At 56.4% G+C, this 27992-nt stretch overlaps 4 protein-coding genes across 17 annotated transcripts; 1 reads left to right on the forward strand and 3 right to left on the reverse strand.

Annotated features, from left to right (window-relative positions):
* Positions 1-330: 330 nt before the first annotated feature.
* ADM5 (adrenomedullin 5 (putative)) lies at positions 331-1846 on the reverse strand. The gene is made up of 2 exons (XM_047077615.1): positions 1008-1846; positions 331-798 (listed from the first exon to the last, which is right to left on the reverse strand). The coding sequence occupies exons 1-2, from the start codon at positions 1073-1075 to the stop codon at positions 543-545; spliced, it is 324 nt and encodes a 107-aa protein (XP_046933571.1). The 5' UTR covers positions 1076-1846; the 3' UTR covers positions 331-542.
* A 502-nt stretch (positions 1847-2348) lies between these two features.
* PRMT1 (protein arginine methyltransferase 1) lies at positions 2349-11832 on the reverse strand. Of its 4 annotated transcripts, XM_047077611.1 has the most exons (11): positions 11735-11785; positions 9489-9542; positions 8854-8955; positions 7896-8051; positions 7691-7754; positions 5896-6038; positions 5041-5128; positions 4831-4946; positions 4063-4213; positions 3679-3800; positions 2349-2653 (listed from the first exon to the last, which is right to left on the reverse strand). In XM_047077611.1, exons 1-11 carry the CDS (start codon positions 11768-11770, stop codon positions 2570-2572), a joined length of 1116 nt encoding a protein of 371 aa, XP_046933567.1. In that variant the 5' UTR covers positions 11771-11785; the 3' UTR covers positions 2349-2569. The 4 variants fall into 4 exon arrangements, with proteins under 4 accessions (XP_046933567.1, XP_046933568.1, XP_046933570.1 ...); XM_047077612.1 differs by lacking the exon at positions 9489-9542 and having other exon boundaries at positions 11735-11832; XM_047077614.1 differs by lacking the exons at positions 9489-9542; positions 11735-11785 and adding an exon at positions 9185-9445.
* Positions 11833-15780: 3948 nt separating this feature from the next.
* On the reverse strand, positions 15781-22253 carry BCL2L12 (BCL2 like 12). Of its 3 annotated transcripts, XM_047077628.1 has the most exons (7): positions 22108-22253; positions 21352-21466; positions 20995-21137; positions 20049-20135; positions 19869-19960; positions 17707-17994; positions 15781-15998 (listed from the first exon to the last, which is right to left on the reverse strand). In XM_047077628.1, exons 2-7 carry the CDS (start codon positions 21456-21458, stop codon positions 15948-15950), a joined length of 768 nt encoding a protein of 255 aa, XP_046933584.1. In that variant the 5' UTR covers positions 21459-21466; positions 22108-22253; the 3' UTR covers positions 15781-15947. The 3 variants fall into 3 exon arrangements, with proteins under 3 accessions (XP_046933584.1, XP_046933583.1, XP_046933585.1); XM_047077627.1 differs by lacking the exon at positions 22108-22253 and having other exon boundaries at positions 21352-22090; XM_047077629.1 differs by lacking the exons at positions 17707-17994; positions 22108-22253 and having other exon boundaries at positions 21352-22093.
* Positions 22254-22318: 65 nt separating this feature from the next.
* On the forward strand, positions 22319-27841 carry IRF3 (interferon regulatory factor 3). 9 transcript variants are annotated; one of them, XM_047077626.1, is made up of 8 exons: positions 22320-22533; positions 23309-23592; positions 24458-24629; positions 24715-24785; positions 25468-25660; positions 25759-26136; positions 26962-27077; positions 27584-27841. In XM_047077626.1, exons 2-8 carry the CDS (start codon positions 23383-23385, stop codon positions 27749-27751), a joined length of 1308 nt encoding a protein of 435 aa, XP_046933582.1. In that variant the 5' UTR covers positions 22320-22533; positions 23309-23382; the 3' UTR covers positions 27752-27841. The 9 variants fall into 9 exon arrangements, with proteins under 9 accessions (XP_046933577.1, XP_046933573.1, XP_046933576.1 ...); XM_047077621.1 differs by having other exon boundaries at positions 22319-22537; positions 23420-23592; positions 26962-27678; XM_047077617.1 differs by having other exon boundaries at positions 22319-22533; positions 26962-27678.
* The last annotated feature ends 151 nt before the right edge of the window (positions 27842-27992 follow it).

Genomic DNA, 27992 nt, shown 5'->3' on the forward strand with positions numbered 1-27992 from the left:
TTGAAAAACGAGGCTCAGCTTGGTACTCATAGCCCACCTTTGGGTACGTGTAAAGTCACGCGCGAGGGTATCGAGCCGGAGCGAATCCAAGTTCTACCATCCCGAGGAGGGAGGGCTACTTTGGGGAGTTGGGCCCGCCCACCAAAACCGCCCACGGAAAAAGCAGCTGCGCGGCTTGAGTGGTGCGAAAGGGAAGCTACAGCAGATTGGATTCAAGTGAGACAGGCAGAGGGACTTCCGTGTGGGAAAAGGTGCACGGATAAAGGGGGAGAATATGTCACAGACTGAGCTCAGACTGGGAGGCCGGAATGGGCACAGACAAGCAGAGGCTGAAACGTGAAACTCGTTTTATTAGGCTCTGGACGATCGTATTCTTTGTACATGCTAGGTCCGGTGTGCACCGGGTCCAGCCCAGTCACAGCCGGGGGGAGACAGTTTCTGAGTGAGCCCAGGAGATGGAGGGCAAAAGAAACTTGGGATCGTGGCCCCAATACACAGGTAGGTAAGCTGAGGCCAGAGGAGGAACAGGGACGTGCCCGACGTCACCCAGCCAGCCGGGCACTGCGCTGGCCTCTTTTCTTCGGGCCAGGGTCATAGAGACGGAGCAGGACTCTGGCGTCGCGCTTACGGCGGCGCCCGTAGCTGTGGGGGTCCTGGGGCTCGCGGCCGGCCTTCCCTGAGAGCTCTTTGGTGGAGGCAGAGCTGAGCCAGTATATAATCTCTGGCAGGCGGTGCGTCTGGCATGTGCCCAGGGAACAGAGGCGCCTGCGGTTCTGGGCGACCTGATGCAGGGGCCGTCTGGGGAAGGAGCATGGGAGAAGACCGGGTTCAAACAGAATCCTCTCGAGAAAGGGGTCTCGGTGGGGTCGGGGCACCCAGAGCTCCGCCACAGGGCAGGCGCGTGTACAGATGACCATTCCACCGGCGCGGAAAACCGTGGCCTGAAGAGGGCGCACGCTCCTCGCGGTCTCCTTCCCGCCCGGTCCCCGCCGCCACCCGCTTCTCACCTGCCCGCAGAGTCCGGGTCCCCCAGGATGGAGGAGGCGAGAAGCAACAGGAGGACGTGGGAAGTCATCGTGGGGTGGGGCCGGGAGTGGTCCTTGAAACCCCTGGGCGAAGCGGCCCGTCTGGAGTGCGGCCCCGCCGCCTCCCGACTCGCGCTTCAGCGCCAGTCCCCACTCCCCCGGGGGGGAAAACCGAGGCCGAGTCCAGGCCACACCACGCCAGAAGGGAAGACAGAACCTGGATCCCCACGTCCTGTCCTTGGCGCCGGAGCCCCACACGGGTGTGCTGGTCGCGCAGCGGCGCTCTGACCCTGGGAGGCCTCTGGAGAGCGACCCTTTTAAGGAGGGAAGAGGGGCGGGGCAGCTGACACCTGCTAGTGGTGACACAGCTTAGGGCTTCCAGGAAAGGGGTGGGGGCAGGGAGGCGCCGGGCTTCTGGGACTTCAACCTCAACCCATCAGGGACCCTGCCTTCGAATGGCCAGGCTCCTTCGTGGGCAGGACAACGCCCGGCATGTTGCAGAGCCCCCCAGGGGTGTGGACAAAGGGAGTCTGGGCCCCAGAATAGCCGGCAGACACCATCCCGGAAGGGGAAGAGGTGTAGACAGGTGCGAAGAGCCACAGGGCCTAGGGCTTCAGCTGTACTGAAGCAGGTGTCAGCAGGGCCATGAAGAGGAAAATTCTGGTGGCTTAGGTGGTCCAGGTCCTGGGACAGCATCCTGGGGGACGAGGGGCTCTGTACACAAGGTCGTGGAAAGGGTCGGGTGTGGATACCATGCCTGCAGCAGAGGCTGAACAGAGGGTCCCTGGGGAGCTGAGGTTGGGATAGCCTCTGGGGAGGTGGGGAGGCCCTGTGGCCCTAGGAGGGGACCCTTCCCTAGTCCCCCAAGTTCCAAGCAAGGCTGGGGAGAGAAGCAGACACCCCCTCCCCACAAGTTCTAGCCCCTAACAACCCCCCCATGACTCAGTTTCCCCAGCGGCAGCAGCAGGCAGGGCAGCAGTCACTGCTAGTCAGCCCTGGCCTGGCCTTGGAGGGTCCCAGACAGGAAAAAACAGCCAGAGGAACAATGTGTGTGCTGGGGGGGGCGGCGGGGGGAAGATGGCTTTCTGGGAAACCTAAGGGCCCAGCTGTGCTGGGAACCCACACCCCAACCCTCCCCCAGCCCAGCAGGGCAGTGGAGCGGGAGCCCTGCCCAATGGGGACAAGTGGGAATGGGGCCTCAGGGGGCATGAGTGAGGGGGTTGGGGGAGGACACAGGCGCGGAGAGGCGGACGGGGGAAGGGACCCTGGTGGAGGGTGTGGAAGGCAGAGACCCCACTCCGCCCCCCCCAGGAAGCCGAGCCGTCCCAGCTGAGGATTTATTGGCGTAAATGCAACCATATAAAAACATAAGTTATGAAAAACACAGTCACGATGTGCCCCCCCCTCCCAGCCCAGGCCCCTAAAACCCCCTTCTGAGGGAGGGAAGGAGAGGAAGGGGGAGCCCCCAAACTGCCTAAGGATGCCGCAGCCCCTGGGCCCGTGCAGGGCCGGCCCGGCCGGGGTGGGAGAAGCCGGGCGCCGCCTCAGCGCATCCGGTAGTCAGTGGAGCAGGACAGCTCGCACAGCTGGCCCTTGAAGTCCAGGTCGATGGTGAAGTCCAGGTCGCGCTGTGGGGAGAGGGCAGACGTGAGGGGCGCACGCCACGGGGCAGGCAGAGACCCGAACCGTCGGGAGTCGGGAGGCAGCAGCGGGGCGCGGGGTCTTGTTTTGGTCCAAGGCCAGGCGGGAGACTCCCCGGGGCCGGTCCCACCCTCAAACCCACCTGGAGCCCGGCCGAACCGGGCTGCTCTGTCTCCCACATCCCGAGATCTTTCCCTATCCCAAGCCATTGGCCTCATTGCTTTTGAAGAAAGCAAACCCCTCTCCAGCCAAACTCAGGGGTCCCAACCCCGCCTTCCGCACTTCCTCTACTCCCAAGCTTCCGGGAAGCCAACACTTCCGTGCTCCCCACCCCCCCAGGACTCCCCGGAAAGGCTCGGGGCAAAGTCACCTATAACCATGATGGCGCCTGCCCTCAGTCCTCGCTGCACCTCATCCCAGGCCCCCCGGGCTCCTCACCCATCTCTGGGCATCTCCCTGTCTCTTTAGCTCACCGGGTGTGTGTGTGTGTGTGTGTGTGTGTGTGTGTGTGTGTGTGTGTCTCTCTCTCTCTCTGTCTCTCTCAAGCTCGGTACCACAGACATTTGGGGCCACAGTGGAGGATGTTCCGGTGTCCTGGTCACCGCGGGATGCGCAGCGGCATCCCTGCCACTCCCGGGAGCCACCAGTAGCACCCCTTCTCCAGTTCTGAGAGCCCCAAATGTCTCCAGACAGAGACAAGTGCCCTCTGGGGGGCAGCAAAGCTGCCTCCGCTGGAAGACCTCCAGCTTCCGTTGGAAAGCTGGCGTGACCTTGGGGCCTCCTCCCCCGTCTGTGCTCCCCGATCAGGATCCAGCCCGGGCGCACAGATCCACGCGTGTAGCCCAGGCCCCCGCCCTGCGCTCCAGGCCCCAGAGCCTTCGACCTCCCACGTACTCGGGGTTTCTCTGGGGGTCTCCGACTCAACCTAGCTGAGAGGGCTGGGCTGCCGGGGCCCCAGAACAGGCGGAGGTGCCCCTCCTGGGCCCACCCCCGAACCCCCGCAGCGCCTCACGTTATTCTTGGCGTTGGGCCGCATGCCAATGGTGCCAAAGATCTCCTCGCCCGTCTTCACGGTCAGGTAGTCCTCCATGTAGAACACGGTCTGCTTCCAGTGCGTGTACGGGGACTCGGGGCCTGGGGGGTGCGGTCGGGTCAGCCAGGACCCCCCCCCATCCCCCGGCCTTGGCCGGGCCCTTCCCTCTGGCCGGCCCCTTGATGACCTTTACTGAGCGGTGACAGGGGTCACCATCCCCGAATCCCTTCACTCCCATCAAGTCCTGGAGAGGGACCTCGTCTACTTTCACAGGTGGGGAAACTGAGGCAGGACAGGCTCAGGTGAGCTCCCTCTGCCGGCTGCTGTGGCACAGCCCCCACCCCGGCCCCGCCCCCCGCTCACTGGTGGAGAAGCCTGTCCTCTTGTGGCAGCGAGTGAACTCGATGTTGAAGTAGGCCACCAGCGCGTGCACGTAGTCATTCCGCTTCACTTGCAGGCAGAAGGGGGAGGTGAAGGTCAGGTCTTCCACCTTGACAGTGTAGATGTCCACCTCCTGCGGGACAGGCTCCGTGAGCCCCACTCCCCGGCACCCCGCCCAGCGTTCGTTCGGCCGAAGACCCTGGGGGTGCCACGCGGCAGTCCCCAGTCCCCTCCCTCCCCCACCGGAAGCCCAAACCGGACAGTCCTACTTCCTAGAGCAACTGCTCGTGCTTGGAGTGTCACCCGTTGCCCCTTCACCGGCGTCCCCCCGCCACGCTCGTGACGGCAGCCAGCGTGATGTGAAAACACTGGCAACGAGATCACGTCAACCCCCGGCTCAAAACCCTAGGACGGTTCCCCGGCACTCTTTCTGGCAGGGTGCCCGGCCGCCCATCCAGCTCCTGCATCCACTCGCTCCGGACTTCCTCTTCCTCCACGTGGCTCTCGGCCCACCTCTCGTGGCCAAGCACAATTCTAGAATCCACCCCTCTGTCCAAACCACGAGCGGGCTTAGCTCACAGAGCTTTTTGATGGTCAAGGTGGCTTCTCTGGGCCTCCGGCACCACCTCTGGCTGACAGGTCAGACTCCAAGACAAACACCTGGACCGGAGGTCTTGCTCAGGCCCAAGTGGCGGCCCTTCCTTGTCTCCAACCCCGGGACAACCTGGCCACACACTCTCCCCACCTCACCTTTATGAGGCAGGCGTTGGTGACCAACTGCTTGGGGTCCACCACGTCCACCAGGGGCTCCTTGATGGCCACGTCTTTGATGCAAGACATGTCAAAGCCATATACGTTCTCCCACCCTGGGGAGGCAAGCAGGGAGGAGGGTGAGCCCGGCAGGGGGCGCTCATGGCAAGCCAGTCCCGCCCCACGGGCGTCCGAGGGACCCAAACTCACAGTGGATCTTGTAGTCTTTGTACTGCCGGTCTTCGATGGCCGTCACATACAGCGTGGCCCGGTCTGGGAAGATGAGGCCATCGGGTGCCTGCCGAGGGGGAGGGGGAGGGTGTGAAGGATGGGGGGAGACTTGGGACACCGGCCCCAAACCTGGACAACTTGCGTCTCTCTATCCATCCACACACTCTATCTCCGCCCTGCCCACCTGGACTCCTACAAGCGGCCTCTTCACTGGTTCCTGGCTTCTGTCCTCACGCCCTCATCTAGGAGCACCTAAGTCAGACCTGTCCTTCATAGGTTCTGAAGGATCTGCAGGACCCTCCCTGGCTCCTCTGAGAGGAGAAACCAAAGTCTCATGGGAGTGCTCAGGCCCCCTGCACGTTCTGTTTCTTCAGTCCACTCCCTGTCCCTCAACACACAGTAAAAACTCTCCTGCCCCAGGACCTTTGCACTAACTATTTCCTGGGCCCAGGTGCTCTTCCCCCAGGACGTCATGCAGCCTTCCCCTTGACCAGGTCTCAGTCACCTCCCCTTGGGAGGCCTGCTCTGATCTGAGCACCCGGAAGCATGGCCCTCCAGCCTCTCCTATCCTTCTGCCCTGCCATGTTCTTCTTCCCGGCACCAACCACCTCCTGACACTCCTCGTCAATGTCTAGCTCCTGGTGCCTGTAACATCCCATTTTGGCTCCGGGCCCTCTGACATCGGAGTGGTCAATCCCCTGTACGAAGTCCCCTGTGTGGGAAATATCTGCCATGGCTTTTGTCTTCTGCCCAGACCCCGACTGACAGGTATTCAACACGTGGCCGAAGGAGCCTGGCCCCAGCGCACAGCCCCCACCCCGCCGGGGGCCTCACCAGCCACTTGTCTCGGGCATAGAGGACGGTGTTGAGCATTGACTCGTAGAAAAGGCAGTAGCCCATCCACTCGCTGATAATGATGTCCACCTTCTCCACCGGAAGCTCCACCTCCTCCACCTTCCCCTTGATGATGGTCACCACTGCAGGGGCAGACAGAGGCAGGTGCACCCAGCCCTGAGGAGACCCGTCTGCTTGCCTCTGGCAGGGGAGGGAGTCGGCAGGTGGGGGGTGGGGGGGGTGGGGGGGCGGGGTGGGCAGGGCCTAGGGATCCCACTGAGCAGCCCGTTTTATCCAGGAAAGGCTGGGGGCTGCATTTGGGCATCTTCAAAGAACTCGACCAGCTGAAGCCACGCTCTGTGAACTCAGGGTTTTTTATTTCTTGTTTTTTAAGTAATCCCTATGCCCAACGTGAGGCTTGAACTCACAACCCTGAGATGGGAGAGTTGCACGCTCCACCGACTGAGCCAGCCGGGCGCCCCTCTGTTAACTCTGTTTTAAAATTCATCCATCACTCTGGATATTTTTAAGGCAGAAGCAGAAATTTTGTATGGGTTAGGCATTAGGTGATATTGAGACTTTGTCGTTAACAATATGGTCATATTTTTTGAATGGCTTCATCTATCAGAGACACACACAGCAGGATTTACAGGAGAAATGATATAATGGTTGAAATTTGCTTCAAATGGAGACATTTAAAGCTGACTGACAGATACCTGGGGGCTCATTATATTAGTCTCTCTCTCTTAATTTATATATACTAGTCTCTTAAAAAAAAAAAAATCACTTCAGGAGCACCTGGGTGGCTTAGTCAGTTAAACATCTGACTCTTGATTTCAGCTCAGGTCATGATCTCCTGCTTTGTAAGATCAAGCCCTGTGTCAGACTCTGTGCCGACAGTACAGAGCCTCATTGGGATTCTCTCTCCCTCTCCCCGGCTCGTGCACGCACTCTCTTTCAAAACAAATTAACTTAAAAAAAGATAACAATCACTTCAGTTTCTAGAATGCTAGGAGCCTCCACAGCCCGAAAACCCACCATCTTCTCATAGTCTCTGCCCCTCGAACCTTGCAGGTGGGAACTTAAAAGCCATTTGGTGGGGTGCCAGGGTGTTTCAGCTAAGCACCTGACTTTGGCTCAGTGTGTGAGTTCAAGCCCCACGCTGGCCTCTGTGCTGACAGCTCGGAGCCTGGAGCCTGTTTTGGATTCTGTATCTCCCTCTCCCCCTCTCAAAAATAAATAAACGTTAAAAAAAAAAAAAAAAAAAAAGCAACGCGGCGACATCTACACAACTTGTATTTTTGACCCGGGCATCCTACTTTTATAAAACTGACCTCACGGACATGCTAGTTCATATGTGAGATGACGTTACGTGCGAAGGGACGAACATCTCAGAAGCTGCTTACGTGTCCGCCCCCAGAGCCTGAATAAGAAAGCTGAGGTGGGAGCGCCTGGGTGGCTCGGCCGGTTAAGTGTCCGACTTTGGCTTAGGTCATGATCTCACAGTCCATGGGTTCGAGCCCCACATCGGGCTCTGTGCTGACAGCTCGGAGCCTGGAGCCTGCTTCCGATTCTGTGTCTCCCTCTCTTTCTGTCCCCTCCCCTGCTTGTGCTCTGTCTCTTTCCATCTCTCACAAATGAGTAAACGTTAAAAAAAAAAATAAAAACAAAAACAAAAAAGAAAGCAGAGGTGTGTGCATCCAATGGGGATTGTCGAACCCCACTGCCAAGGGCCCCGGGGAAGTGGGAAATCACTCATTCCATCCCCACAAACCCATTCTCTTCCTGGGCTCACCATGGTCTAACTTGTTGGCTTTGACGATCTTCACCGCATAATCAGAGATACTGGAACACTCGATCTGGGGGCCCAGAAAGAAGGGAGGGTGAGACTCCCCCACTCCGACCCTCAGCCCCCCGTTCCCCTCCATCCAATCCCTGAGCCCTAAGGGGCCCCTCCCCGTCCCCAGGCCCAGGCCCACCCGCCTGCCCAGGACACTCACCCCGATGACCTTGCGGGCTCCGGCCTTGGCAGCGAACATACAGAGGATGCCTGTGCCCGATCCCACGTCCAGCACCACCTTGTCCTTGAAGAGGTGCCGGTTGTGAAACATGGAGTTTCGGTATGTGAGGGTGCGTACCTCATCTTTCAGCATCTCCTGGGGGGCACGAGACACAAACACGCCATGAGGGTGCCCGCGTCCCCAGCTGGAAAACGGGGCAGCCTGGCCCCTGACACACTGGTGGTCTGGAGAGCTAGAGCTCAGCCCTCCCACTTCTTAGTCCCCTTGGAAGAAGTCATTTCTCTTCCACATGCCTCCGTTTCCCTATTTGTAAAATCAGATTGGATGGACTAAACTCCCTTGCACCTTGGCCCGATTCTGTTGTTGCCTCCTAAGCCCTAGTGATCTCTGGCTTTTACCCACTCAGTGCTACCGAACTGTTCACTTAAAAAAAAAAAAAAACAAACAACAGTGTAGTTTGTTATGTATATTTTACTACAGTTAAAAAAAAAAAAGAGTCCTTTGCAAAAAAAAAGAAAAAGCAGAGGTCCTCAGAATCCCATCTCAGGCGCTTTCTGGGATACCAGCTTCCAGAAGGTGCAAAAGGGTCCAGAAGCCCTGTGCATCCGGGCGGGAGAGGCTGGGGGGCAGTCCCACCATCGGACACTAGAGGGCGGCAGACACCAGCCGACCCTGACCTCTGGCTGAAGTCGCAGGCAGGGAGGCAGGCAGGCCGGCGCCCCAACCCCAGCCTCCCAAGAGCTAAGGGCTGAGCTCCGTCTCCAAGGCAACGGCTGGGAGAGGCGACCCCGGGGTGTGTGCCTCCTACCCAGAGGGGCGGCCAGGCCCGCTGCCAGGGGAGGCAGTGCGCATGCGTGGGACATTAAGTTCCAGCCCTCCGGAAGATGCACATTAACCCCCTCAAGATGCGGCAGCTTTTGGAGCTGCTCACACTCACCTCGTGAATGCCGAAGTGAGCATAGGAATCAAAGTAGTAATCTTTGGACGTCATGTCCTCAGCGTTGGGCTTCTCGCTGCTTTCTGCTTGGCCACAGGAGACCTGGGAGGGGTGGACGGGAGCACGGGTCAAATCTGGGGGCTCTCCAAGCCCTCTCAAACATTCAGGTCCCTACTTCTCCCTCCCGAATCATACCATGGCAACCCTACAGCCCCCGCCTGCCATCTTGCCTCCCCCAGAACCCCCAAAACCTAACAACCCCACTTTCCTCTTCCAGGACCCCCCCAGAGCACCATCCAGGGGAATACCCCAATACCTCAGCCACGCCTACCATCTCTCCAGTTTCTCTGCCCCCGTCTCTAGCTCAGCCCACAGCTGGGGAGGGGAGGGGAAGGCAGAACTGAGGCAGACACGGGAAGGGCAAAGGGGGGCTGGAAATGGAGTTAAGGAAGTAGCCACAGTATTTGGGGAGGCCAGATGGGAGCCACAAACCTGCAGGGGGTTTGTGCTAACGGTTTGGGGGCACAGGGTGAGCTGGTTTGAAGCAAGAGGAATCATGGTTAGCCGGCTAGAAAGGGCCTGATGTGTGGCAAGATATATTTATGTGGGGAAGGGTCTCACAAAAGGATATTTACTTCTTCAAGAGGCGGCTGGAGGCTCATCCCATTAGCCAAGGTGGCTACAAAATTCTAGGAGAGAGTAACAGGGAGAAAGGATTAGCTACTGGGAGTGGCTAGGGGAGGGCCAGGCCAGGGGACCCCCAGCTCACAGGGGAGGGGGTGTCTCCTGCAATTTGCCTATTCCTTGGCGGGGAGTGGTGGCAGAGGGAGCAAGTAAAGAGGCAAGGCTGCTTTTAAAAGGGAGGAGGGGAGTGGGGGGAGAAGAGATGGGGTTCTGTCCCAGCTATGGCTGGAGAGATGGTGGCCCGCCCCCAAGCTGTCCCTCTCTGGCCAGGCACCTGACCATCCACACCTCCCCCATCCAGGCCAGAGGAACTGGCACCCGCCAGGCACACAGGCACTGCCAGCTGTCGCTCCCCCTCATCATCTAATCCCCCCAGATTATGTGACACTTCCTGACACGCACCCCCATCCTGGGGTGCCATGAGTAGCTGGCGGGGGGGGGCTGGCAGGGTGTACCCACTGGGCATCTGCCACCGCTGCAAACAAGTCTCTTGTCTGAGAGGGTTCCAGAAAGGAGGTGTGGCACACAGGCAGGGCTGGCACCCTGGCCACTAGCTCCTGCCTTGGGCTCAGGGAGCCCCCAAACAAAACCAGCTGGAGCCAGTCTCCTAGCTAATTACCCTCTTCCCATGAAGGCAGAGTCTGGGGAAGGAGGCCAGACTCTGGAACCCCTAACCGGTCAATCCCCATCCCAGGACCCAGGCCCTAAACGCCCCCACCCCCTCCCCGATCCCACCACGGCCGCCTATCCGCCCCGTGTGGGGCCAAGTCCTGAGACAACTTCTAAGGAAAGTACTTCCTCCACCCACACAGACCCTGGTCCAGGAGCCAGCCAAGGAGGATAGAGGGGTCATTGGAGTGACCCCTGGGAGCTGCCTGCCCCCAATGCTACAAGGGAAGAGGAGGGAGTTCAGAGGCCCCATCAGATTACATCTCTTCCAGATGTGATCATCCTCTGGGCCCCAAGAAGCATGAAGTCACAGACGTGACCCACACAGCTCCAAGCTCCACCCCCACCCCACCCCCAGCCAGTGAGGACACCTACCTATACAGGCTGACGGGTAAGGGGATTTCCCACTGGGACCCATTTCTGAACACCACTAATACCACGACCAGGCAAGTCCCAAGAGAGCCTGAAACAGCACCGAAGCCAACCCCACATGGCTGCACGAAAACTAAACCTTTCAGGAAACCATTTCAAGCCTCCAGGCTCAGGACCCTCAAACAGGGCTTCAGCAAGGGGGGAGGGGACCATACCCCACCTTCGCGTATGCGCCGGGGAGAGAAAGATCTCCAATAGGAGGTAATTTATATTCCACCACATCCTTTTCATAGCAGAGACTCTCCCTCCCCTCGCCCGGGGAGGTGGGCTTTGGGGCACGCCCCATGAAAAAGATGTCCCTCCCACACACCCAGAAATGGCCACAAGGGGGTGCACGACGCCTTATCGGGAAGGATCTCCTTCAACTAGAGGCCCCCCCACCACCCAGAGGGAGGTCACAGGGGCATGCCCCATCCCCCCAGCTCCCAAAGTCCCGGGCAGGGGAGAATCCACGGACAGGAAACCGGGGGCCCGGTGGGAACCAATTCTTCCTCTTCCTCCAATCCCAACCCATGACTGCACGAAACCTGGACCGAAGCCTAAGCAGATGCCCCGGTATCAGGAACGGCGTTGTAGAGAGTCGAGCTACACTGCTCCCCTCGAGAGACCCTTTACTTGTCCGAGGAACCGAAGTAAGCCCACCCCGAGGGGTACAGAGCGATCCCGGGGGAGAGGGCTGGGGGCCTCGGAGGGAGGGTCGGAGCCTCCTCTCCGCCCCCCCGGGGCGCCCCTCCCCCGGTCGGGGGCGGGGCCTTTGTCCCGCACGTGGAGCCCGCCGGGCCACCGGGCACGGCACACCCCCTCCCCACCCACCGTGGCGCGGCCACGTGGGGGCCTGGCCGGAAGCGCCCCCAGCCCTCCTCCACGTGGGAGGGGGCACGACACCCTCGGCTCGACCGGGTGCCGCAGGCCCCCGAAAGCCAGGAAACCCGCATCTCAAACTGTATCCTGGGATCTGGAGCATGCGCTTTCCCCTCCGTACGTCCGAGACCCTTCAGCCCCAATCCGCCCATTCGGAGCCCCTTCCCCACGACGAAGGCACAAAACATCGACCCCAAAACCACCTCCTACCCCCGGCGGCGCTCCGGGCGCTCACCTCCATGATGCAGTTCGCGGCCTCGGCTGCCGCCATCTTCACCCGCACCTACTCCTCCTCCTGCCGCCGAGACCCCCCCCTTTCTCCGCACTCCCCCGGGACCGCCTTATACCGGAGGGTCCACGGCCCGCCCACCACGACCCCGCCAGGAGATCTCATTGGCAATGGAGGCGGCCCGTCTGAGAATATCGCTTAGCGACTGGGCAAAGAAGACGCCCATCAAAGTTGACGGGCCCGCCCAGTCTGGTGTGCGGAGCCCCGCCCCCTTAAGTCGACGGGATGGGAAAGACGGTCCGTCTATCACAAGAACTGCGACTATGATTGGGCAAAGTCTACCAGAAGTTCCCTCCCCTGCTCCGCCAAGCACCGCCTCAAAATTTCCCGGTGGGCCCCGCGCTAAGCAGACATCTTGAAAGAGAGCTGTCCATCACCTAAACAACCCGCCTCTTAATAGCTGCTATTGGTTTATCCGGAATGTGACGTCATGAATACTTTGGACAAGCCCTGTCAAGCTGCTGGTCTCAAGGAGAATGCGGCGATTGGCCCACGAGGAGTGTGGGAGGGCAGTCTTTAGGCTCCAGCTATTGGCTCAAAGGAACTGTCACTCCTCCTCCCTTGGAGGAGGCTTCTCCAAGTAGCCTTGGGTGGCTTCTCCCAGCCCTATGGGAGTTCAGAAGAAACAAGGGAGTTTGTGCCCACTTACCTGAGGGACAGTGAGAGGCTCAAAGAAAAGGAGGGCTTGTCTGGGTCCGAAACAAGTGAGCTATAGGAAGGACTCAGGCCTCACGACATATAGCCACCTAGTCCTCTACCTGACTGTCCCGAGTTTTCTAAATACAACCCCGCTCAAGCCACTTGGCCTTTGCCGGGTCCCCACCCCCGCTGGAATACTCACCTCCCTTTGCCTGTCAACTCTTGTACATCTTTCTGGGCACACCTGAGATGCCACCTCTTCCGGGAAGCTTTTCTCCTCTTGCAGAAAAAATGACTACAGACCTTCCTGACTTATGATGGGGTTACGTCCCTGCCCCCAATAAACTGATAGTAAGTTAAAAATAACGGAACTTGAAAATGCATTTAATCCACCTAACCAGCCGAAAATCATAGCTCAGCAATGTTTGGAATACTTACATTAGCCTACACTTGGGCGACATCATCCAACACAGAGAGTATTTTATACTTAAATGTTGAATATCTCATATAATTAATTCATCGAATGCTGTTAGCATGGTTGTATGGGTGCAGAATGGTTGTATGTGCATTGGTTGTTTACCCTCGTGATTGCTTGGCTGTGAGCTGTGGCCTAACATGAGAGATCAGGAGCCCAGGGAAAGATCCAAATTCAAACTCAGAGTATAGTTTCTAACGCAGAGTGTACCCCTTTCACACCAAAAATTTCAAGTTGAACCATCATGAGTGGAGGACATCTGCAGTTGAATGAAGGTGAATGCAACCCGAGGAATATATCCATCACCCCACAAATTTCCTTCATGAGTCTTTTGTAGTCAGTACCTCTCCCACCCACCCCCACCCCAGAAGCGATCACTTTCTGTTTTCTGTGGCTCCAATGTAGCTTTTTCTTTCCTAAAATTTCAAATGAATGGAATTATACAGTATGTTTTCTTTTGTGTTAGTCCTCTTTCACTCAACATAATGCTTTTGAGAGTCATCCCAAGTTGTTGCATGTAACGTTTCTGCAAACTTTTTTATTGCTGAGGAGAATTCCATTGTACGGATGTATCACAGTTTATCCATTTCCCTGTTGATGGACATTGTATACTTTGGGGGGCTATGAAGATAAAGTGGCTATCCCTATTCATGCAGGAGTCTTTCTGTGGACTCATTGTCTTTTATTTCTCTTGGGTAAACCTAGGAGCAGATGGCTAAGCTGTATGCTAGGCGTATGTTTAACTATAAGACACTGCCAAAAAGTTTTCCAGTGCCTTCTACTACTTTGCATTCCCATCAGTGATGCATGAAGAGCCCCTGTTGCTCCACATCCTCACCAGCACTTATGAAGATCAGTGTTTAAGGGTGTCTGGGTGGCTCAGTCAGTTAAGCCTCCGACTTCCTCTCGGGTCATGATCTCACAGTTGGTGAGTTCGAGCCCCACATCGGGCTCTGTGCTGACAGCTCAGATTCTAGAGCCTGCTTCAGATTCTGTGTCTCCCTCTCTCCGCCCCTCCCCTACCCATGCTCTGTCTCTCACTCTCGCTCTCAAAAATAAATACACATTAAAAAAAATCGGTATTTAATTGTAACCATTCTGGTGGAAATGAAGAGGTGTGTCATTTTGGTTGTCCTTGGCATTGTCCTGACCATTAACGTTGAACGTTTTCTCATGTGCTATTGGCCATCGGTAGAATTCCTTTTTTGTTTGTTTGTTTCTTCATTTATCTAGAGTGCTACTCTTGGGGTCATTTTAAACAACGAAATCACCATTAAAAGTACAAATATGCAGGGGCGCCTGGGTGGCTCAGTTGGTTAAGTGTTCGACTTCAGCTCAGGTCATGATCTCGCGGTATGTGAATTGAAGCCCCGCGTTGGGCTCTTGTGTTGACGGCTCGGAGCCTGGAGCCTGCTCCGGATTCTGTGTCTCCCTCCCTCTCTCTCTGCTTCTCCCCCGTTCGCACTCTGCCTCTCTGTCTCTCTCTCTCAAAAATAAATAAACATTTTTGTAAAAAAAAAAAAAAAGTACAAATATGCAAAAAAATGTAGCACTAAACAGATTGAGGAAAGGATACTCATTTGCAGCATGACAGCTGAAACAAGAAGGCAGGGTGCCATCTGGCTCAACCTTAGCCAAAAAGGTGCACAGTGGGTGTCAAATCTTTTGCTGCCCTGGACGTATGCATGCCTACCAACAACCACCGTGTTAATTTGGGGATTACAAATGAATTTTAGCGAGTAGGCAAAATTCACAAATCTGCCGTCTGTGAATGATGAGATTCAACTGTAATTGGCTTCCTTTGTCACCTTGTACAGACCGTTTTGTATATTTACAAAGAGAATTTTGTGAAGGGGGCTATAGCCCTAAAAAGGTGACAACCCCCTGGTCTATAGGTAGATGAGTAACTGGCCAAAAAGACTCAGAAGGAGGGGCACCTGCGTGGCTCAGTCAGTTGAGCATCCCACTTCTAATTTCAGCTCAGGTCATGATCCCAGGGTTGTGGGATCGAGCCCCACCTCGGGCTCTGAGCTGAGCATGGGGCCTGCTTAAGATCCACTCTCTTGGCGCGCCTGGGTGGCACAGTTGGTTCAGCGTCCGACTTTGGCTCAGGTCATGAGCCCCCACGTCAGGCTCTGTGCTGACAGCTCAGAGCCTGGAGCCTGCTTCAGATTCTGTGTCTCCCTCTCTCTCCTCTCTGCCCCTCCCCTACTCGTGCTCTCTCTCTCCTTAAAAAAAAAAAAAAAAATTCTCTCTCTCTCTCCCCGGCTCACACACTCTACCTCTAAAAATAAAATAAATCTTCAAAAAAAAGGGTGGTGTTCCGGGTGCCCCGTGTAGGAAAATCATAGCTTTCGTTTGGAAATAGCTGGAAAGACTTCATGGCCATCAACACAGGAGTAACTGGAATGCATAAATCATGCAACAGGAAAACAAAATGTTATTAGCTGGAATCATATCTGTAGATATCCTCAAGTCTGCAAATATGATCAGGTGACAGACACTTGTAGGTGCTCCAAAGAAATATTTCTAAAAAGAATGAATTGGCTCTTTCCTCAAGTTATAAGCCAGACAGAGAGAGATCTGAGCCAAATCTCCTACTTATTTATTTTTTGAAAGTTTATTTATTTATTTTGAGAGAAGAGAGAGACACACACAGCGCGAGTGGGGAAGGGGCAGGGAGAGAGGGAGAGAGAGAGAATCCCAAGCAGGCTCTGCACTGTCAGCACAGAGCCTGATGAGGGGCTCAAAGTCACAAACCACGAGATCTCACATGACCTGAGCCCACATCGAGATGCTCAACCGCCTGAGCCACCCGGGCGCCCCCAAATCTCCTACTTACAACTCTAGTTCTCAAGATAAAGGACAAACCACTGAATACTTGAAAAAGTCTTTAATGTGAAAAAATTTAAAACAATTTCTTTTTGGCAGAAACAGGCAGGGCAACCCACCCCACAACCCTGAGTGGAACAGGAAGGTTTGGCAAAGCACAGGAAGAGCATAGAGACATGAGGTCTAATCTGGTAGCAGCTTCTGAGGAAGATCTCAGTCCAGGGGTAAGTTCAAGTCCACGGGTGAAATGGCCAGGATGCCCTCCTGGAGGGGAAAAATGGAAGAACCCGTGAGCATTCACGCGAAGAGCCTGCCCTCCATTCACCATGGCATCTACGCCAGCCCAGCGGGAGCAGAGACAGGGAAGGCAAGGAACCAGACAGGGCGGGTGGACAGGGATCCAAAGAAAGGGTCAGAGACCCCTGGGTGGATGGGGACGGAGTCCTAGAAAAAGGGAAGGAAAACAAAGCCCCAGGGTGGAGAGTAGACAGAGAGACAGGGAACAGAGACTCAGAGAAGGGGAGCAGTCCTGGGGTTTTAACAATTAAGAGCCTTGGCTTTGTGTCACAGTCCTAATTCCCGTCCTCTGCATGAGGGACTTTCCCTGAGTCTCCATAAAAGCAGGAAAAAATCCAAATCCCATGAGGTGGTTGTGGGGATTAAGTGGAATCATTCCACTAAAGTCCTTGGCGGTGCACGCGGCCAAAAAATAAAAACAATTTCGCATAACAAACAAGCTTCGGCACCGAGCTCCAGACACGGGTATCCACTGTCCCCTCCACCCTCATCTCCTCCCTGAGCCAGCTCAGTCACCTACCTCCTCCGAACTCCCTAGAACTCCCTACTTCCGGCTCGCCCTCTACAGTATTCCCCCAGGCGGCCGCCAGAGGGCGCAGGTTAACACCTAAGTGAGCTCGCGTCCCTCTGCCCGGAGGGCTCTAGGGGGCCCCAAGCTCACAAGGCCCCGCAAGATCTGGTCGCCCCTTCTGTTGTCATCCCTTCGCTCACCCTCCTGAAGCGCTACTGGCCTCCTCTCTCTACTGGCTCCTCAAACACATCTGGCCAGCTCCTGCCACTCTGTGAGGCAATGGTTACATTCTGAGAGCAGGGCACACATCGTTCTGTCACTGAATCCCCATAGCCAAGAGGTAGGTAAGTGAACGGTGCCCGTTGGGCAGGGGCGGGGGGGGGGGGGACTGATGCTCAGGTAGCTGGGGACAGTTGCCAAGGTCACACTGCCAGCACACTGGAGCCCAATCCAGCTCTGAGCCTGACACCGGATTTAAAGCAGTGAGTAAGGTTGCTAAGATTCCCGGGTCTTGTGAAGCTGATACGTCAGGGGCAAGAGAAAACAACAAATAAAAGGAAATAATAAGTCAAACAAGTGACTTCTGCCATCTGGAAGCAGCTGTCCTATAGAAGGAGGTAAAGCAACAAAGAAGGAAAGGAAGTGGGTGGGAGGGTATGGAGGTGGCCTCAGCTTTAAATGAGGACCCAGGGAGGCCTCACTGCGGGTAACCCCCGAAGGGAGCAGAGGAAACGAGGCAGGGGGCTATCCAGGCAAGTGCATTCTGGCAGGCAGTGTCAGAGAAGCAGTCACCAGGTAATCAAGCAAATGCCTACAGGGTGCCAAAGATGTTCCCATTTTAGTCTTGACGATAACCCTCTGGGACAGGTACTTCTACTCTCCCCGTTTGACAGATGAGGAAACCAAGGCCCAGGAAGGGGCCTTACTTGCTTCCCACTCATAACTGTTAACGTTTGCCAGCATGGTTTAAGCTAGGCATGGGGTCTGCACGGATCACCTACTACTGGTGTACAGAAGGCGCGCAATGGACACAGAACAGATGAATAGTAGGGCTCCGAGAACACGCGTGAGGTCTGAAAAGAAGGCGAAGAAGCCACCCCCCTACCACACAGACACAAGTTACAAGCGGGTAAAGGGAGGCCAAGAGAAGCTTTGGCAGCTCACCCAGCCCCCGTGGGCCTGGATCCAGGGCGCGAAGCTGTGCACGTGCTCCACGCTGAGTCCGGCCAGGGTGCCCCCCAGCCCGGCCACGCGGCGGCTCAGCTCCATGGCCAGGGCCAGGCGGGCCAGGGGCTCCGGGGAAGGCGGAGGGGGCCCGGGGCAGGGCAAGGAGGGGCGTGCGCGACCGGGCAGAGGGCTGCTCTCCCGGCAGGAGAACAGCTCCACTAGGCGGGCGAAGGAGCCCGCGGAGAGGCGGGCCAGCTTTCCGCGCAGGGCGGGGTCCGAGGCCAGCTGTGGGGTGGGGAAGAGAAGAGGCCGGGTCTGCCTCGGTTGTGCCCCCGTGGCCAGCCAATAGGAGGATAGGAGGCGTGGCTTCTTGAAACGAGTGCGTTTGCTACTAATAATGGGAGCCACGCCCCATCCATCACACCAGCCAATCATAAACCAGCCTCTGATCTCTGCCAAACCACTCCTAGGAAAGTGGACGAGAAGTTAAGGCAAGGCCTGGACAGCCAATGAGGGCCAAGTCCCTCTTAGCCGAGTTATAGAATGTTAATCTTATAGCCACGCCCCCTTAGGGGTTCCCTGAGAGCACCTGAGGCCAGGCTAGTACCTGCAACCTTGCCTTCCACCATACAATATTACAGGATTATACACTGCCCAAGTTCCTGAGCCAATCAAGGTCCGTGACAGTCATAAGCCAGACCTCCTCCGCAGTCATTTACCTTCACATTCTAAGTCATGTCCCTCTATAGTTAACAAGGGCTTCAGATTTTTTAAGTTTTATTTTTAAGTAGTCTCTACACCCAAAATGGGGCTCAAACTCACAATCCCGAGATCAAGAGATGCATGCTCTTCCGACTGAGCCAGACAGGCGCCCCCAGGGTTTCAGATTTCAGACAGCCCTCTCCAAACCAACCCCCCTCCCACCACCATACAGTCCCTAACTCCTTAACTGGTCTCAGATTCAGAGATCTAGTTTGGAATGGCCACACCTCTTCTCTCTAGGCCACGCCCCTCTGGCGATGAATGCAAACCAGTTTAAAACACTATCCTGACCCTAACTAACTGTCGCTCAACACGTAGTGGAGAAACTTAGCACGTCTGATTCCATATTGCTTCTATTTCCCTTACTGCTGTGACCTTTAATTTAGAAACTTCTGCTTAGCCATGCACGTAGGCACGTTGCAGCTAAGATTTGCAAAGACCATATTTTACCCGAAATCTGCCTCACCATAGGAGATAAGGAAGGTACCTACAGGGGTCCCTGGGTAGCTCAGTCAGTTAAGCATCTGACTCTTGATTTTGGCTCCGGTCATGATCTCACAGTTCATGGGTTCCAGCCCCGTGAGAGGAGCCTGTTGGGGATTCTCTCTCTCTCTCTCTCTCTCTCTCTCTCTCTCTCTCTCTCTCACATCCTCCCCCACTTGTGCTCTCTCTCTCTCTCTCAAAACAAATAAATTTTTAAAAATTTTTTAACATTTATTCAATTTTGAGAAAGAGAGACACAGCATGAGTAGGGGAGGGGCAGAGAGAGAGGGGAACACAGAATCCGAAGCAGGCTCCAGGCTCTACGCTGTCAGCATACAGCCCGACGTGGGGCTCGAACTCACAAACCGTGAAATCATGACCTGATTTAACCAACTGACCCACCCAGGCGCCCTCAACTTTTTTTTCAAAAGGAAGGTACCTACAGAAATGACCATGCTATGTATGAGATTTACAGGAATGACATGACCAGTTTCCTGTACACAAAGATCAACTGACCAAGGACAAAAAACAGTTACACAACCTCCCTCCGTTATCTACAGATGTCAGTCACCCTTTGACTCCCAACCCCCTCCTGCTTCCCCCCCAATCCCAACATAAAAGAGGCCCAATCTCATGCTGAGGGAGATTGCTGTTTGGGTGGGTAGTCTGCCCGGTTTGCTCCTTTTCCAAATAAAGTCACTTTCCTTACCCCAACATCTTGCCTCTCGACTTACTGGCCTGTGGTGCTGTGAGCAGAATGAGTGTGGACTTGATTGCAAACCCTTCACTGAAGCCTAGTCCCACCCTCTCCTCACTTGACCATCTAAAGAGAATACAGATCCAGCTTTGGATCCCAGGGCCCAACCATCCCTCGATTCCTATCTTAGCTAAGGGTGGAAGAGACCGCCCATCACCTTCTGGTTGATGACGTCTGCCTCTTCCTCCAGCAGGGCCACCAGCTTTCGCAGCAGGGCTTCCTTCTCTGTGGGTGGGGGACCCTGTAACTCTGGGGGGACAGAAGAGAATTCGGCTGGGAGCAGAACTCTGCCAACCCTTCCACCCTCCTCCTTCTCCAGGGCCCCTGTGTACCTCACCTGGGCTAGGTGGGGATCTCAGTTGCTCTTGGACCAGCTGTTCTAGCCGCTGGGCCACCAGAGCATAGAAATCCGGAGTAGCTGGGCCTGGGGTGAAAAGAGCCAATGATGGATCTCCGGGACATGGGGAAGTTATGGATTCTCTCCGTGTCCCCACCGCCTTGCCAGGTAGCAACGATTTCCATTTCACAATGGGGTAAACTGAGGCCCAGTGAGCACACTTGGCAAAAGACCTTTGTACTTTCCATTTTATGGTGTCCCCCCCCCCCCCAACTGGACTGAGAATGTTAGAGCTGAACTAGACTTTGAAGATTATCCCAACCAAGGAAAGCAAACACAGGGTGCTCCAGCTATTATTACTCTATCCCTTGCTGGTTTCAAGTGTCATCAGCTGGTCACAGGACTCTTCTCCCCAGCTGCGAAATCCTTTTCAAGCTAGCTCTCCCAGTAGCCATTACTAGTCTATCCAGGTTCACATACGAGAGGAAAGAAACCTTCTGGTTACTCTTGATCAAGTCCAATGACACCTCCCCCCACTCCCCTCATTCCTACTTTGCTAGTGGAGAAAAATAGGAGCAAGGAAGAAAAGGAATTTCTCAGAGACCTGTAACTAAATATCCAGGGAATTGTGTTTCAATGCCAGGTCTCCTGCCTCCCTACTGGGGATACTGGTGGGCTACAAAGTCCTCGGGAGAGGGAAGCGTGCATGGAAGGAGGGAGATAACAGATAGAAAGGGACCAAAAGTTCTCCTGAAGCCAGCTCACAGAATGGACAGACAGCAATGTAACAGCAGGGGAAGCACAGAATGGTGAGGGTAGTCCCCACTCAGCTCCCCCTCTGAGCTGAGTGATCTTGGACTAGCTCATCCTTTCCATCGTTTCCAGCTTTAAGAATCAAAGCTCCTGGCCCTGCCAGTTCATGGGTGATCTAGGGAAAATCTCTTACCAGGCTCTGAAACATAGCATGGGCGGAGGGGCAGGGAGCAAGGCCGAGGGGACTCAGGGGGAACTGCTCCTCGCCCCAGGGGGCAGGGAAGACATCTTCGAAGACGGCTCAGGAAATCTGTTGGCTCCTCCTGGGCAGAACTCCTGGGGAAGGGGACCTCAGAGAGTGACCCCGGAGGCTCCTTGCAAGCAGTCCCTTTTTCCTCCCACTGAAGGCCTCTCACTGCAACCCCAGGGACAAGGAATAGAGCCAGATATAAAGAGAGGGGAGTGCAGGCAGGCTGAGACCAGGCGCAAGAGTCAGAGGGGGCCCCGCCCCAAATGCAGGCCCCTGAGGGAGGAGGGCAGCTCCTCTTACCTGGGTGGGGTTGGAATGGGGGACCCGGCGGCCTCACCTCGCCTAAAGAAGGCCGCTAGGACTCTCAGCGTGTCCTCCCGGAGCCCCAGCTCTTCCGAGCCTGCCATGGGGGCACCTGTGAAAGAGGGAGCTGGGGGATGGACTCCAGGGTTGCACTGCATTGGAGGATTGGGGCCCAAACGCCTAATCCCTGAATAAGGAGAGGATCCAGACTCGTGAGTCCCCAAGGGAGGAAGGGGCCGAGAGTCCGAATTTCTAAGTCCTTTAGGGGAGTTAGGGCCTGGGGACCCAGATTCTTGAGTCCTCGGAGAGAGAAGAGGGATGAGGAGGAAGACTCCTTGATGCTTGGAGAGGAAGAGGCTGGGGACCCGGATTCGTGGGTCTAAGGGAGGAAGGGACTGGGAGCTGGACTCTTGAGTTTTCGGAAAAGGGGGATGGGGAATCTGGATTCTTCAGTCTGAGAGAGAAGAGAACTTGGGGCTCCGACTTCTGGGTTCTGAAGGCAGATACCAAGCTTCTCAAGCCTTTAGAGAATCGGGAACTACGAATCCCAGCAGGCTTCATGGCAAACCTTCCCCTCGTTCCGCGCTAGCTCGCCGCGCAGCCGGCCTGGGAAGTGTAGTTCCACTATCTGACTGAGGCTGGCATCTTGGGGACCCGGGACGCGTGGATGTCGGGGAAGCGGGACTGAGGTGCCCGCTCCTAGATCCCGGCCTCTCCCCTCCTCACCCCAGCCCCCGCGAATGTCCGGCTTACCTGGTGCCGGGAGCCACCTCCCTCTCCTCCTTCAGTGGACTTGCGTAAACTTTCAGAAGTTAAACTTTCCCGCGCCTGCGCAGTGGGTCGGGTTGGTGCCGGCCGTGTCGCCCAAGGGGCGGTGCGCGGGCTGCCCACCTAATTTGCATGTGACGTTCCCAGCATTCCCTTGGCCGGAAGACCTTAAAAGGTATGGTTGGGAAAGGGGTGGGGGGGACGTCCGGGCTCTTGGTGCCGCCTCTGGCTCAGGAGTCTGTCAACCATCTGAAGGTAAAGTTTTTATTTCGTGAAGTCGATAGAAAAAGAAAGGGCCACTGCTCTGAAGCTCAGCTGACGAGAAGGAGGGTGTGCAGCTGCAAGTTCGAGAGCTATCGGCCCCCAAAAGCAGGGGTGGGTCCTAGCACTCTGCGCGCCGAGACCCTCTGCGTAGGTAGCAGGGCGGGGGGGGGGGGGGGGGCGGCGGGTAGCTGGGGAATTGGTGACGTCCGGAGTGCGAAATGGGTGAAAGGATGGGTCTACCCTGATAGCACAGAGGGGCACTGTGTACTCCAGGGAAAGTGAAGCAAAGAGGAGAAAAAGTGAAGCAACCCGGTGCTGGAGGTCGGCTGTAAAAATAAAACAAAACAAAACAAACAAACAAAAGAAAAGAAAAAAGTAGCGGGGCGCGAGGAGGTTGCGGAGATCGGAGGCGTCTGCACTAGGGGATGAAAGGAAGAGTGGACCCTGAAAATGGAAGGCAGTCCACTCTATGAAGTGTGTGTGTGTGTGTGTGTGTGTGTGTGTGTGTGTGTGTGTGTGTTGGGGAGGGGTGCCCTAGAGGAGGGAGGCTGTTTGGGGGGGGGGGATGTGGATGGAGGGTCTACGATGGAAATGGGGGAGGGGCTCTTCTCTGGGGGAAGTGTAGGAGGGGTCAACAACAGGGATAAATACGGGAGGTAGAGATCTACAAGTGAATAGCGTCTGCACTGAAATAACTAGGGGAGGCTCTACCTTGGAAGTGGAGGTGACTGCGTTGGGTGATGTGGGGGAGGGGAGAGGAGAAAAGGGTTTATAACGGAAGAGGGAAGGTTCTACGCTGGCGGAATTGAGGAGGTAGAGGGCCCGGACAGTAGCAGCTAGAGAAAGGAGGGGGGGGGGGGGTGTCTCGAATTGGGGAGCCTCTCCGGAGGATGAAAAAGAAGGGCTTTTATGTTGTACCCAGGAAAATATACGTGAGGGACCCTGCACCGCGGTCCCGTGAGAGAGAGAGGTCTGGGTGTGGCACCCTCAGGCCACATGGGCCCCCAGCCCACGAACTGCTCTCTAAGCGCAGGCCGAACCATGGGTACCCAAAAGCCGCGGATCCTGCCCTGGCTGAAGTTGCAGCTGGACTTGGGGCGGCTGGAGGGGGTGGCCTGGCTGGACGAGAGTCGTACGCGCTTCCGCATCCCGTGGAAGCACGGCTTGCGCCAGGATGCCCAGCAGGAGGACTTCGGCATCTTCCAGGTGAGTGAGCTTCCCGGACGCCCGAAACCCTGAGCTGCCAGCCAGGCGGGATGGACTCCCAGGGGGTGAAAGCGGGGTTAGCACGCCTGTGATCGGCCGGAGCTGACGCTGGCAGTTGGAGGTGGGTGGAGTTAGGACAGGACCCGGCCGGGTTATCGGTGCCGGGGTTATCGGTGTCGACCGCAGGCAATGTTGGAGCGGCCAGTTTCCGGGAAAAGAACCGGAAAAGCGGGGTAATTTCTCGAAGGAAATGCATCCTGGGGGATTCAGAGCTCGCAGAGGGCGGGGGGCTTGGTCATAGAATTCTGGGGGCGGGGCTTGGAACCTTAGAGGCGAGACTTGGCCCCCAAGCTGAGGTGATGCCCCACCAAGTTAGAATATACCAGTGGTGCGGTACCCCGGGTTAGAGTGTGAGGGGGCGGGGTTATTACAGGGTATCCTGGGGCAGGTTGGTGGCAGAGTTAGACACCCAGTAGGACATGGAAGTTTGGCTTAGAAAGCAAAGGTTTTCAAGGCGCCTGAGTGGCTCAGTGGGTTGAGCATCAGACTTCAGCTCAGGTCATGATCTCGAGGTTGGGGAGTTCGAGCCTCACATTGGGCTTACTGCTGTCAGCACAGAGCCTGCTCTCCCCTTCCGGGTTTACACTGTCTCTCAAAAAACAAAACAAAAAAGTAAAACATTAAAAATTTAAAAAAAAAAAAAAAAGAAAGCAAAGGTTTTCAAAAAGTGAAGATAGGGGACCTTGGGGTGCAGAGAATCCAAGGGTTTAGGGATGGAACCTTGCCAGGTTAGAACGTGCCAGGTTAGAACGTTGGGGCAGGGGGTCTTAGTCACCCTCACTATCCTGGTCAACTGGATCCCCAGGCCTGGGCCGAGGCCAGCGGCGCCTACACTCCTGGAAAGGATAAACCTGATCTGCCCACCTGGAAGAGGAATTTCCGATCGGCCCTGAACCGGAAGGAGGTGTTGCGTTTAGCCGAGGACCGGAGCAAGGACCCCCACGACCCCCACAAGGTCTATGAGTTTGTGAACTCAGGTGTGCCAGAAATGGGGCTTCACGTGGAGGGGTGGGATTTTGAGTGTCCCCGACACCCTTCTCCACTTACCACCTTCCTTGACAGGAGCTGGGGACTTTCCTGAGTTGGACACCTCTCCAGATACCAATAGCAGATGCAGTCCCTCTGACACCCAGGTCAGAATGCATCCCGACCCTCCTGCCCTCCTGTCTCTGGCCCGTCTTTCTCTCTGTCCCCATGGCCTTGTTCAGGCTTCCTTTTCTCCCCCTGGACCTTCGCCTCCGTCTTCCTCCTGAGCCTCCCTTCTCTCCCCTGCGGTCCATCCCCAAACTGAGCTAAAGCTGACCCTGTCCCTCCCCTGCTCATAGCCCTGCCATGGTTTCCTGGCATCCTCAGGAGAAAATTCCGTTTTCACCAGGCATTTAAGGCCCTAATATACCTTCCCAGAGTTTCATAGCTTCCCTTGCTATTTAGGGTACCCTCAGCCTCCCGGGAACCCAGAACCACCCTCCCCTTGGTCTTGCTGATGTCTGCGTTGGGGCAGGTCCCCCTCTGAAGTCGTGTCCAGCCTTCTCTGCCCAGGTCTTGCTTGCACAGGGCCAGATCCTGGGGCCAGATTTAGCCACTCCCCTTGGGCCGGCAGTAGACCCAGCATATAGCAGAGCATGTCTTTTGCCATTCTGTGCCCACGGTTGTCTCCCACCCCCACCCCCAACTGGAAGCCCCTTGAAGGAAAGGCTCAGCTGTGACTCCTCTCTGGGTCCCTACATTGCTGGGCACAAAGGCCTGGTCTCTATGGCGTCTCCAGAAAAGGCTGTGGAAATGCCTGGGTCCTTTTCTTTTTTTCCTTCTCTCCAGGAAGACATACTGGAGGAGTTACTGAGTGACATGGCCTTGGCCCCATTCCCAGATGGGGGGCCCTCGAGCCTGCCTATGGTCCCTGAGGAGACCCCTCCATTCTTGCTGAGCCCCAGCGTAGACATCCCTGCCCCCTGCCCAAACCTGCAGCCCCCGGAAAACCCACTGAGGCGGCTGTTGGTGCCTGAGGAAGGTGAGCGCCGACTGTAGGGTGGGAGGGGCTGGGGCGATGGACCCCCTTATGCTCACTCAATCCCCCTCCCCCTTCATGTCACTGCTGCCGCTGCTCAGAGTGGGAGTTCGAGGTGACTGCCTTCTACCGGGGCCGCCAAGTCTTCCAGCAGACTGCCCTCTGCCCGGGGGGCCTGCGGCTGGTGGCATCAGATGCAGACCAGACACTGCCTGGACAGCCAATAATCCTGCCAGACCCCGGGGTGTCGCTGACGGACAGGGGCGTGATGGGCTACGTGAGGCGTGTGCTGAGCTGCCTCGGTGGGGGGCTAGCTCTGTGGAGGGCGGGACAGCGGCTCTGCGCCCAGAGGCTGGGGCACTGTCACACGTACTGGGCTTTGGGCGAGGAGCTCCTCCCTGACAGTGGCCACGGGCCCAGCGGCGAGGTCCCCAAGGATGAGGAAGGAGACGTGTTCGACCTGAAGCCCTTCGTGGCAGGTGAGTGAGGCAGGGCCTTAGCTCTGCTGTGGAAAGAGCGTACCCCAATGGTTCAGAACTCTGAGGTCCGGAATGGAATTCAGAGGACTGAACTTCGGCCTGGGGCAAAAAGACTGGATTGCTCTGAGTCTGTCGGAGAAGGGTCTCTTCTGCCTGGAGCCGGTAGGCGGCCGGGGGCGCGGTGTGCGGAAGTGCTCAAGGAATTACCTGCCACAGTCATCACGATCACCAGTTATTACCACTTACCAGGATAGGGGGCCAGAGAGATGCAGGAGAGAGAGGTCCTTCAGAGCTTTGCTGTCCAATAGATAATGTCTGCAGTGCTGGAAACGCTGTGTGTGTGCGCTGTCGGGCGTGGTACCCGCTACTAAGTACTTAGAGGAGGCCAATGCAACGGAGGAAGGGACTTTTAAATGTTGACTTTAATTAGTCACAACTTAAATGTGAATGGCCACAGGGGCTACTGGCTCCTATCAGGAGAGGGTGGCCTTGGGGGGTTGAAGAGCAGTTAAAACTGCCAACCACCTGGGCCTCCAGAATCCTAGAACGTCCCTGCGGGAGCGCGCTCCTGTCCCAAGGTGGGGGGAAGGGGGGGGGGCGGTGCACATCTTCCAGCCCCACCCCATGGGAGGAGGAATGTTTAAGATTGTACCACCACTGTGGGGACTTGGCCCAGATCAGCGGCCATCTGGTCATGGTGGTGTAGGGATGTTGGGCTTCAGGTCAGGGATGAAGGTGAGGCTGTTTGTTATTCAGGTCTGGGGGGCAGGGAGGGGGAAGGAGAGGGTCTTCTTCCCATGCCTCACTAAGCTCTCGGGCCTCCAGAACTGATTGCCTTCATTGAAGGAAGCGGACACTCACCACGCTACACCCTCTGGTTCTGCGTTGGGGAGCCATGGCCCCAGGACCAGCCGTGGATCAAGAAGCTCGTGATGGTCAAGGTGCTGCGGGCCTGGGCTCCTGGAGCTAAAGGGGGGGGGATCTTAACAAAGGGCAGAGGAACTACAAGTCCCAGAAGCCCCTCTGAAAAACTACAACTTCCAAGAGTCTCTGCAACCACCAGATTCTCATCCAGAGGAGCTTCTGGGTGTCCCTCTCTTCTCCTCACCCCTACAACCTGTTTTGAACTCTCAAAACCATGTGGAAGTCGGTGGACTACGAGTCCTCACAGTCTCTGTGAGGAACCACAGCTCCTACGAGTCCTTCTGACCACAAGCTGCTCAGCCCTAGCTTCTGGGAACCCCTCCAGCACCTCAGCCCTAGGAAACTTCTTGGACCTCTGGTGGTTGTGGTTATAGGGAAAACTACAACTTCCGGCAGCCCTGGGCCAAATAGTTCACCCGGAGTTACAGCGTAGGGGCTGCTGGGAGTTGTAGTCCAACCCTACCCCTGCCCGTGAACCAGGTGGAGTGTTTTCCCTGACCGGTTTCCCCCCCACTTCCTGCAGGTTGTTCCCACTTGTCTCAGGGCCCTGCTGGACATGGCACGGTCAGGGGGCGCCTCCTCACTGGAGACCACCGTGGACCTGCACATCTCCAACAGCTACCCACTCTCCCTCACCTCGGACCAGTACAAGGCCTACCTCCAGGACCTGGTCGAAGACATGGATTTCTAGGTCACTGGGGAGATCTGACCCCTCACTCCTCATGGATGATGGCCTCTTGTGCCCTCACCTTGGCCAATAAACTGTTTCTTACCACTGTCACCACTTGTGTGTCTGGTATTCAGGGTCTCCGGGCTAGCCCTGACGCAGGCCAGGCATTATTCCTTCTTAGGGCATCAGCTGACCCCTCTGTGCAACCCACAACCCAGATGCTCACTGCCCAAGGACCAGACACTGCGGGGGCAGCTGATAC

This window comes from Lynx rufus, unplaced genomic scaffold (assembly GCF_022079265.1).
Source record: "Lynx rufus isolate CCGP_SWC_20201006 ecotype Redwood Valley unplaced genomic scaffold, mLynRuf1.p SCAF_16, whole genome shotgun sequence".
In the NCBI taxonomy this organism is placed as follows: domain Eukaryota; kingdom Metazoa; phylum Chordata; class Mammalia; order Carnivora; family Felidae; genus Lynx; species Lynx rufus.